General features: G+C 39.6%; 1 protein-coding gene across 1 annotated transcript in view; it reads right to left on the bottom strand.

The window, feature by feature from the left end:
* LOC147700905 (killer cell lectin-like receptor subfamily B member 1B allele A) overlaps nucleotides 1-12,063 on the bottom strand; it is a 426,874-nt gene that overhangs the window by 365,380 nt on the left and 49,431 nt on the right. The window contains exon 2 of the mRNA XM_086929268.1: nucleotides 10,061-10,159. Within this exon, the coding sequence (XP_086785394.1) occupies nucleotides 10,061-10,159 (99 nt within the window). The remainder of the gene's footprint in view (nucleotides 1-10,060; nucleotides 10,160-12,063) is intronic.

The following is a 12,063-nucleotide window of genomic DNA, read 5'->3' as shown; positions in this document are numbered from 1 at the left end:
GGCAGAAAAAGTTGCTAGATGAAAGGTATGCAAAATATTGCAGTGATGAACAAGAAATGAAAAATAAAAAACTTAAGGAAAGAATCATGTTGGCCAAGTCAAAGTGTACTCAGAAAGGTTTTCAGAAACTTTCTTTGCAGGAAACCAAAAAGGTATGCAAGGTTTTGTTGTTCCACAAGCAGGAGTACAGGGTACTCAAGAATGTTTTGGTGTTCTGCAAGGTAGAAGTGTTTTAATTGATCCAAATTCAGGTATGGATATTGCAGCACTGTAAAAAAATTACTCTGTCATTTACCAGCAGACACAAGGAAGGGGTAGATGTCAAGCAGGCAGCATCCCGGTGAAAATCCTGGTAATGTGTGGGCGTTCCTCGCGGTCTCACTGGTGAGGTTTTCCCAAACTGTGGCGATGTTCCCATCAGGAGCACTGTTTCATCATGCAGCTGTAACCTTAATATAGGTATAGTGGTTACCGTTTCGCCCTGTTTGGTTTAGAGGGTCCAATTTTTATTATCACGTGCACTTTTTTTGATTATAGCTTTGGTCCTGACGAAGCGCCAATGACCCTTATGGCGACGCAGGTGCGAAACATGTTGACCTATGACCTTTAGACACCCGGGCATAGTGTGCCTCTGGGGCATTATTTTATTCAGCAGTTTATCTGCAAAGGGTTTACACAATATAGATACTCGCTGCATATTTACCCTTTATTAACTATTTTCACTATACTTGCACACACTTTTAGTACCTTCACTGGACCCACACCCCACACACCCACATGCACCATCCGGCAGTCATGAAAAGATCTCCGATAAAGAGACCCTTCGGGGGACCCGTAGGGGATTGCAGCACCGGCCCTACGAGGAGCAACTGCCCGATGATGAAGCATGACACCTCTCGGGTGTGTGAGGGCAACACAGGACATCAAATGCTTGTCCCACTTTATTAGTGGGTCACATTTACCTGGGACATTCTTCTTTTTATTTCACCTATCTATCTTGTGTGCACGGGTGACTATTGCACCCTAAGGCGCGGGTGACTGTTTGCACCCCGTTTGTAGGACCAGTGTCCCCCCTTTTTTTGATATTCTGTCATTTTTGTAACAGTATTGGGCATTGGAAGAGGGAGTGTAGGCTTAATCCTGATGAAGTAAATGGAGATGTACACGCAGAGAGGAATGCAGATGCAAAACATTCCAGTGCAACAACTGTAGATGCCAATGCAAAAATAAATTGCAATTATGCAAGCCCCACAAGCCCAAATGATCCTACAAATTAAGGGAAACCCAAGATTCAATTTAAATCAGATGTTCAAAGCATACTTAAAGCCTTTCTACAACCAAAATCAGAATGCATTTCAACGATTCCCTGGTTTCAATAATGCGAGTTCAGGTTCTGACATTTCACAATAACAGTGCCTGAAGGGGAAGGAAGATTGTGTGCTAGGCGCAGTCTTGGCGGTAGACCAAAGTGGCCCATTTGTAGAAGGTGAGGTAAATTGTCACCCGTATAATTTCTTATAGATTCTGGTGCTACCCGTTTCACTGTTAGAACCGTGGAGGTTCCAAACCTACCCCTCTCGGGAAAGAAGATCCAAGTTGTAGAAGTTACAAATAATCAGCTCACAAATCCTGTTTCAGAGAAAGTTCCTGTAAAAATATATTTATTAGATGAAATCATCAATGCGTTGTTTGTGACATGAATCCAGTCAATCTACTAGGCAGAGATTTATTTTGCAAGTTAAATTGAACCATTTACTGTGCACTGGAGGGTGTTGAATTTCAGACTCATGATGAGGATGTTGAATTTAAAATAGCTCAAAAGGATTCAGTTATAGGGTTGTTCCCAGTAACAACAGTTGAACATTTACCTCCAGATTAAAAAGAGACAGTAAATCCAGAAATGTTGGGTTGTACAGGAAAAGATATCAGACAAATTACAGGTGTAGAACCAGTCCGAGTCACTCTTAAAGTCGAACTCCACAGTACCATCTGACCCCAGAGACTATTGCCGGAATAACACCTGTAATAGAATGCATGTTACAGAAAAGAATTTGGAGGGAACCGGTTGGGAGTCCATGTAACTCTCCGATCATGGGTTTGTAGAAACTCAATTTGAAGAATAGTATAATGCAGAACTAAAGGAAAATGAATGACATTGCTATTCCATGTTGTCCTGTGACATCGAAGCCAGAATACTTTTAGACATTCCTTGTACTCCAGAATAGTTTACTGTCTTTGATCTTTGCCAGTCTTTCTTCTCAGTGCCATTGCATGAGGATAGCCAATATCTTCTTTCCTACATTTTTCACCTGAGAGTTGTGGCTTGATGCTGAGTCTCACAAAGGTATATTGAGAGTTTGTCCATTTCCAACCAGATCTTGGAAAATAATCTAGAGTCATTACAGATGTCCTACAGATCAGTACTTGTACAATATATTGATGACCTACTTGTGGCATTAGAGACACAAGAAACTTGTAAACAAGATACTATTGCGTTATTGAATCACCTGGCAGAGAATAGACACACTTTGTCCCTAAGTAAACTGCAGTACTGTCAAAAAGAAGTGCAATGTCTGGGACACGTTATTGAAAAAGGAGCTAGGAAACCGTCACCTGAGAGAGTGAAAACAATTCTTGAGTTGAATCCACCTCGAACGTAAAGAAAAGTCGGGATGTTTTTGGGAATGCAGTTGGAAGAGATTGGGTTTGAGTGGAGAACAGGAAGAATTGGCACTCTAGCATGTGCGATTACATGTTAGATTCATATAAACATAGGTGTAACGGTGCAAAACAGGTCAGGGGACCAAACCCAGACAAAAAATTCCCTGTATAGGCAAGGGAACAAGTTCCATACCCCAACAATATGAATATATGTCCTGTGCACACGTTTAGGGTTATAGGTTCTTATGTTAGAACCAAACAGTTAGGTATAGTTCATTGGAAGAACGTAATAAAAAGTCGAGATCCAGCAATGCATGAAGAGTGATTTATAGTTCAGTCTTGATCAGTACATTTGAAAATAAAGCAAGCCGACACGTGTTTCGTCACATCGTGTGAAGGATGTGACTCTTCAGGGCTTAGGTTCTCTATGTTGAGATGTAGGGACGCAGTTTGGGCGGGAATAACGAGTTGTTGGTACGGGAAACGTGGAAATTACGAATCCTGTTGGGCGATCCGGTTCCGAGAGACCTGTTACCGCCACACATCTGCTCAAGACACAATTTTCAGATCGTGGGTCTTGGACACACCCGTCCTTAGGCTTCCCTTACGGCATAACCGCCCAACAGGATTTGTAAATTCACTGTTGCTCATGCATACCAGATTAGGGTAAGAAAATAGAAGAATTTGCAAAGAACGCTTCTTATTTCAAACCAAAATTAGAACAATTAGAAACACTTAAGGGCATATTTACAAGTCCCTATCACCACAGGAACGTCATTTTTTATGATGTTCATGTGGTGATAGGGGCTTGACCTTATTTAACAGACGGGATTAAGCAACTTAATATGGCTTAACGCCGCCTTGTAAGTAGGGCACCGTTTTATGCTATACTTAGCGTGAAAAGGGTGGGTATTGGTTGTTGTGGTGGGGTAATGGGTGTTGTGGTGAGCATTCCACCGCAACACCCATTGATTATGACGCTGCCCCCATTTACAAGGGTGGCGTAAATAGGAGGCAGCGGCACAATTAAGACCAGGGAAAACCTGGTCTTAACATCATAATAGGAGGAGAAATGCTTTATTTCTCCTCGTGTTTGCTGTTTCTATGTGTGCTGCATTGTGCAGCACACATAGAAACATTACATTGCTATGAATGATTGCTTATGTGCAGGAAGGTGTCACATAAAAAAAAATGATGATTTACAACTTCTAAGTGTGCTGCACAATGAAGTTAAAAATTGCCATTCTGGATTGTTTATGAGCAGGAAAGGACACCTTCCTGTGTACAAACAATCATTACCTCAACACAGACACCCTTGCACTGCATTTAGCTCCAGTTCAGAGAGAAACAAAAGGGTGCACTGTAATATTGTATATACGGTGCATCCCTGCATTTCTAAATTGATGGAGAACGGAGTTAGAAATTTTGGAACTAACCTGCGCTCTGCCACTTTATTGTAAATATGCCCCCGAGTATTTCAGAAAACTTTGGAAAGGAAATACACAGAATCAGAAATTGGATTATAACAGCAGGAGGAGGTATTTTGAAAGCTATAATTATGCCAATACTAATTACAGGCCTTTGTTCGTTATTCCTATTTGAATTATTCAAAGTCTGTACATATTATTTACATAAAAGAAAGTGCGGAGAAAGAAGTTCAATATTTGAAAAAGAATTAGAACTAAATAATCTCATGAATGATGAATAAAGAAAGTCACTGAAATTAAAAAGTTTAAAACACAAACGTCAGGATTCAACTGACGATGAAAATACCCCCTGAGCAGAACTCACATTTGAAACAACGATAAATGTGATGGTTAAGATAACGACCAGAAGAGGTAACTGAGGGAGCTAGGTGCAATTTTAATAATTAACCAATAGGTGAGCAGTGCTTAACGTGAAACTTAAAGATAAAATGACACACGTTATATGCATGTAAACTGCACTGTGCAAACAAAGGGCCTGATTTAGATCTCAGCGGATGGGTTACTCCGTCACAACAGTGATGGAAATCCCATCTGCTGAAATATAAATACCATAGGTTAGAATGGGATTTATATTTCTGTGGACGGGCTATCATCAGCGTTGTGACGGAGTAAACCATCCGCCGAGATCTGACCAGGTCCATAGTTATTAGAATAGCCCACAGAAATGCTCCAATGCAAATTTTCTCTTGAATGGAAATGAGCTCAACATGCTGAAATGTGCACAATCGAATTCGGAAGTTTAACCTTATTCTGACATGCTTAGAAATATTTGTCATAACTGCGGAATGTTCCTGTTTAACAAATGTGTTAAATATTTTGCTAAGAAATATTTCTATTGTGAAAACCAAGCTTCCTACACAGTATTTGCAAGTTGATGTTTCTCTCTTTTACCACAGTTCATTGTTTTATGCAAGAAACAATAATAGTATAAGGTTAAAATGTGTTTGATTCCTATGGGAAAGGAGGCTTATGAATTTAAAAGCCACAAACTTAAGATGTCTCTAACAAACTTTATGATGCAATTTTACAAGCTTCGTGTTATTTAGTGAGAAAGGAAGAGCTGAACTTTTATCACAGAAGAATGCTGTTGAATGATTGGATCTGAAGAGAAAAAGACTGATACACTGTTTCCAACATCTTTCTGCCTTTTTATATTAGTGCGTGTTCCTAGTGTAGATGCATTGTTTTTTTGATGCTTTTCCCAGAGACCTATTCCATTTCCTTATCGTAGACTGATCGCTATGGCTACCGCTGCTGCTGTATATCCGTTTGATTTTATTAATGATGCTTGATATTTATAGTTACTGCAACTGTATGCTTATTTTCTTGATTGACACAACTGAGTTTGTGAACTGCTCTTAATGGGGATTTCTGCTGCTTAATTGAATTTTGAACTTTATGCTCTCTCAAAAGCTTTTACATTGAATTTGAACTCCTCACACGTTTTGCTAACTTACTCCTAGCATTGTTCATTAGCATAGGGAAATGTTCCTTTATGGAAAGCACCTGATGCATTATTTGATCTTTTTTCTTAACCATTACTTTCTATGAATTTCTGTGAACATATTTGAACTCATCAACTAATTTGAATAAAAGAATAAAAATAATTGTACTACTGTCAGAATGAGAAATAAAGATTTTGAAATTAGTTTAAACTCTCATAACTGACTGAACTTAGAAGAGTAATTATCATTGAACACATTGTGTTGTTTAGCTCCTGACTCAAAACACAGTGGCAAAGGCCCATCAACCTGGAGAGAGGATATTCTAAATGCAGTACGGAAAAGAGCTTAATTCTGTAGGTGATGGTAAGAGAAGGTTGAATCATAATTTACAATGTTGTCCCAACTCTGCGCTATCAGCACAAATTATAGGCAATTAATTGCTTGGTCAATGGTACTGACTTCTTACAGCGGCCCACCTGGGTATCACTAAAGATAGAACTTTTATCCACCCAAACCTGCAACCTATCAGGCAGGGCACAGCCAAGAATCTTTCCTCTTCCATCAAGGAGTGGAATAGGCCTGTATATATTTATGATAGTAATTATGCTGTCAGATATATGTCTATTTTTGTGAGGTACATATATTTTGCTAATTGTAAAACAATGCTAAAATGTCAGGATTTATTTTGTGTGAGAATAGCATAATCGATCAAAGGACAAAGCTTTCTTGAATCTTAGGTTTTTAAATCTTCAACAAATTCAGCTGCTTTTTGAACATTAACAATTAGGACTCTAGTTTCTCTTTCATATACCCTATTTACGAGTGTTTACTGTTCTGATGGTTTTACTGCCCATTTGCCCATGAATCTTTGCCTTAAAGCTCCCAACATGAAGATTGAACCTTGTATCTATTTTCCACTTTTGTAACAACAATTAGATCACTCTAATTTTCTAATATAGGTGCCATAAATGGATCATACATGGACATCTAGAAATCAAATACAAGTTCAACTCTGCATACAACTCTCTGATGCGGACTATCTCCTTTAGCAAATTAATCCAAATGGCTAAACTGCAACCATTGTAGATGCCTCCTATTGATGAACAACTAATGGCCTCTGCATAGCGCAATTAAGTGAAGTATATGAATCAAAAGTCAAGTATAATCATTAGTGGATAGCTGTTGCTTTCTGTCCTGATTACTATTTAAAAACCTGTTTCAGAGCTAGATATCAGACATGTGAATACAAAGGTAGTCTAATTCTGAGCTCAGCCTAGTGGACAAATAAATGTTCTGTAGTGGGCTATCATGTGATACACTTCCATTGTTATTAATATTTCCCTGTAGTTAATAGATATCTGTTGAATAGCACTGAAGTCCATTATGCACATTATAATATTAACTTACTAGGAGATAGGATAGAGCAACAATAGTGTTTGCTGATATATTGGTTAGGGATGCCAGTATAGTATAGAGCACAACAATTTGATCATACAAGCACCCACCCTTCCATGCTGGAGCGCATTTGGAGATTTGGGATTTGTGTTGTTTTCTATTAAGCCACTTGCCCTTCCACCCTCTGTGTAGTGTAATTACCGAATGTTCTATATCATTACATTTTGGAATATAGGAGCTGAACAATGATTACATTGAATAGTTGGTAATTTGGTTGAGAACTTGAAAATATCTATTATCTCATTTAGTGTGCTACATTTCATGTGTCTGTCATGTAGCATCAACATGTTTTTTGACTGAGATAGCCCACTGATGGTCATATCATATCATATGTACAAAGCACTGCTTATGACCCGAGAGGGTATCCAGGCACCGTGGCATACATTTTGTCAGGAATTTACATATATTTCTCTCTTGGGCTCCTTTCCCAGAATCTGAAATGTATGGAAGGCTGTCTGAGGCACCACCAATCAGGGGTTCCAAACTGTCCATGATACACAGTAAATATTTTTGAAAATGTTTGTGAACATTTAAATAATATGCTCTATGCTTCCAAAGAGATATCATTGTATCTAATGGCTACCATTATCTTTAGATATTTTGAGCCATTACAGTTTAAGAGACCTATTAATGAATTGCATATTGTAGTAGGTTTTGTGGAAACATACCATAACATGCATTTGTAAAGCACACGTTCACTCAAGGGTACCTTTGTGCTGAGTAACAGATGTTTATTGTTACCTAACTCAAAGGTACCTATTTTATCAACCTCAGAAGGATGAACGGCTGAGTGGACCCGCCTGGATTTGAACTTGTGACCACCTCCACCTGTCTTATCTTTTTCTGTGAGCCAATCTCCACCCCAACTGCAGTGTCAATGTACATGCAAGTATACATTTTGGTAGTACATGTGGGAGGGACGTGGGGGAGGGGCTAAAAAAGGGAAATATATATGACTTAAGGGGAGGAGATTAGGGAGAAATATGGGAGGCTCAGGGAGGGATTTTAAGGGGGCACATGCACCAACACAGAAAAGCGTAAACCCATTGCTATTCACACATAGCACTTCTAAAGTTACTACAGGCAAACAGTTGTAAATTACTCCAACACAGAATAAGTTCAGCATTAGACATGGCCAAAAACTGGTACTGCAACATCGTCCTATAGAAAATAATGGAGCTAGGGACATAAAATAAAAACCCAATTGGAAATAATGTTCACTTAAATATTTTGTTGTTTATTATTAATCTAAAATATTGAAATTAATTAACGATTGTATTCAAAATCAAGTAAACACAAGGACATGATTGACGGAGCACTGAAACTTTTCAGACACTCATCTCCAGTCACAGATCTGGTTTGAATCCATCATCGTCCTTTAGCTCACTTCGCCACCCCAGATTAAACACAGCTTTTTTGCAAATCAGTCTTGACCCTGTGCCTCATAGGAACAGTCCAGCCTGAACTGCCAAGCAATGTCTTCTCTGGACCGGAAACAAGCTTCCTGGGACCTGTTTCTGGTCCAGGGAGGACATGGCTTGGCAGTTCAGGCTGAACTGTTCCCATGAGGGACAGAGTCAAGACTGATTTTCATAAAGCAGTGTCTGAACTGGGCGACCAAGCGACCCACATCAAAGCAAATGTCTGTTTGCTTTGTTCGCCCTAAGTTGGCAGGGTCTGTCCAGGCGTGGGTCCCTTGCTCACTTTGCCACTGTATTCAAGTTTGCTGAGGGCTGTTAGCCCGAAACTGATCCAAGGATGCTTGTTTCCGGTCCAGGGAAGACATGGCTTGGCAGTTTGGGCTGAACTGTTCCCATGAGGCACATGGTCAAGACTGATATGAATATAGCTGTGTCTGAACTGGGGTGGCAGAGTGAGCTAAAGAACGATGATGGATGCAACCCAGATTTGTGACTGGGAGTGAATGTCATTTCACACTCCGTCCATCATCTCCTTGTGTTTGCTTTTTTCGCCCTAAGTTCGCAGGGTATGCCCAGACGTGGGTCCTTTGCTCACTTTGCCACTGTATTCAAGCTAGTCTGGCTGATGTGGGCTGTTAGCCCGAAACTGGTCCGAGGATTTTTGTTTATGGTCCAAGGAACACATGGCTAGGCAGTTTGGCTGGACTGTTCCGATGAGGCACAGAGTCAGACTGATCTGTGACTGGGTTGAGTGTCTGAAAAGTTTCAGCACTCCGTCCATCATCTCCTTGTGTTTGTTTTATTCAAAATTAAGTGCCAGTGCTGTATATTTTTTTTTCGTTCTACATTTGAAACAAATGTATAAAATAAATTACATTTATTTAAATTATTTAACACATTTTCACCTAAAATAACACCATATTTTATTATGCATCAATATTTATAATTGACTTATAGAGTTATTAAAAGTGAACATTTCATTTTTATTGTAATTAAATATCAATGTATACTGTTTAGATTTTTTAAACCTTACATTTTAATTATTACATTGTAACCTATTTTAAATAATGTAATTTAATTTACTATTAGTTTCTATATGGGTTTATATAAAGTTCCTGTGTCCATTATTTTTTATGGGAGGGTGTATCAGTGGATTACCATGTGTGGTTGTGGACTTACTGTTTCTTTTCTAGTTGTAGTAACTCACACTTGTAAATTTGGCTCCACCCCCTTTTTCGGGAGGTAGAAACATGTAAATAATCACTTCTGAGAAACTTTGCACTTGGATTTTGTGGATATTCAAAATATGTAAATGCCATCAAAACTGTAAGAGTAAATTGCACATGGCAGTTACTCACAAGTGTAAGTTACTTTTGTGAATGGACCCATTAAGTGCTTTTTTTTACCCCTCCCCCCAGGCTAAGAGTATTGTTATTTGTTAGCCCGTGATTATGCTGCATGCAAAAAAAAATGTTCCTGGATTGAAACCTGGAGTTTTGGGTTTAACTCCACAAACACAACACTTTGTTGGACCCGATATCAAGGTCTCCCACATGTAACATTTTTCAGTTTCATACATGTCAGAACTTACCCCAAACACCACATCCTACGAAAGTCAGGACCGCAATTATAAGCAGAGCTCCACTGGCCCATAGTGCACGTCTGTGCCATTGGGGACACTGGGAAGCAGCTGTAAAGTTAAAAGTGTGAGACAATAAGAGTATGTCAATAATTATTTAGTCTGCATTAATTAACAATCTTAGGTTATTTCTTTAGGTACACGTTCAACCAAGATGCCCGCTTTGTGGAAACTGAAGACGACAGAGGAGGAGCCTCTGGTTGACTATACCCTATCTGTAACTATTATGCTACTGAAAATAGGATCATCAAGAGTACTGACCACTCCCTCAGGTATTGACAGGCGGGGTGCCTGGACCAAAGCACAGAAGATCATTAACAAAGGCTTCGTTTTCTACCACATATGTTAATAAAAGCTGGGGGCTACTTACGGGAAATGTGAATGGGACTCAGAGAGGTGATGCTTTGCACCCATTTACCATAATATAGACTGCTCTGTGTGAGTTAGTAAATGCAATAGGCTCTCATCGGGAGGATGGGAAATATAAGAGTTGTTGTTGGCTTTTTTTTTGCTGACACCGAAAAAGGTCCAGATGACGTGATGTCTACTGTCAATGTGAAAGCTGGTGGTTGAGCTCCCCATGGAGTACACCACATTTGGGGGTAGAGCCAGCTATACTATGTAGGCACATCAAATTAAGGGATTGGTCTACGTTAGCGCAGCCAACTACATAATGAATGGTTTTATAAAAGTTCTGAAAAATCTGTGTCTTGTTGCAGTTTATCCTACAATTTAATTGCGGAGTGACGTATGGTTTGCGGCTTATAAAGAAATGTCTTTAGAATCATTGGCTGTTAATAGATTCCAAAATAATACCTGACTGTGAAAAGCATCTCAGAAATAACATTCAAAGCACAGAGGACCTAATTAACTATATTTTGGCATAGGGCAGTGCCACGGGAAAAGAAAAGGGCAGGATGTATGAGGTACTGTGAATTCCTGTACTCTCCCACAGCACTGGCGCACAAATGGCTGCTATGCACCAACGCATGAACGCCTGCACCATGGTGCAAGTTTGTCTGCATTGAAATCAGCTTGTTTTTGCAGGGGAGGGTATACCTTCCCTCACAAAAACAATCGTTATGCCACCCCTGGGGAAGTATAGACTTTTGATGCAACCCGAAGTTTTCAGCTTGTTATACATCTGGGAATGTGTCTAATGCCATCGGTGTTATGTGGGAATACCCACCCTAATGCCAAAGGTATGCCTCCCCATTGCAGTGTGAGGCAATGCAGAGACTCGCACTGTGTTGTATCACACCATTGAGATGTGTCCATAAAGAACCACGCAGAGTGGCTTTACGTGTCGTCGTACATATGGGTAGGCCCAAAGCACTGCTGGAATGTCATTGAAAGTGAAGTTCCAACGGTGAACTGGCATGTAAATAAGCCCCTGAATGTATCAGCACTAAAGAATCGTCCTTGGCTCAGGAAGAGAGACATTTTCTTTTTAATGTCCTCAGTGCAGAAATGGTCCATTCATCTATGTCCAGGACAGACGTACTGCAATCAGCTGTAGGGGTGGTAATTTAAAGGATGAATACACACGTGAATCTACTGTCTTGACATGAAATTGCAAAACACTTTTAGAAGACAACATTGAAAGATACTACTCACAAGAAGAAAGCAGCTGTGGTACTGCGGTGGAGGAAACAATTCGAGCCGGTGAACTAAAAATCTCTTGTTACTCTGTTCCACAGGAGAGGTTCTACCAGAAACAGGTGTGGGACCAATGTTGGACCATTAATAATAATGAGAAAGTAGTTAGTGAAAGACATCCCACAGAGCACCATACTTGAAAGAAATGCTGTACCCGTAATAAAGGAACAGCTATTTAACTCAATAAACTATTTTCTGAGATCCTCCCCAATGCACCTGTATTTCTCTTCAAATTGTAAAGACCCTTTTACATCCTTTGAAAATAATTGCTAACTCTCATCATTTCCACATGGAGC

The sequence above is a fragment of the Lissotriton vulgaris genome, chromosome 7 (genome assembly GCF_964263255.1).
Source record: "Lissotriton vulgaris chromosome 7, aLisVul1.2, whole genome shotgun sequence".
NCBI lineage: Eukaryota > Metazoa > Chordata > Amphibia > Caudata > Salamandridae > Lissotriton > Lissotriton vulgaris.
The sequence above is the reverse complement of the archived record's forward strand: the minus strand, read 5'-3'. Positions and strand labels throughout refer to the sequence as shown.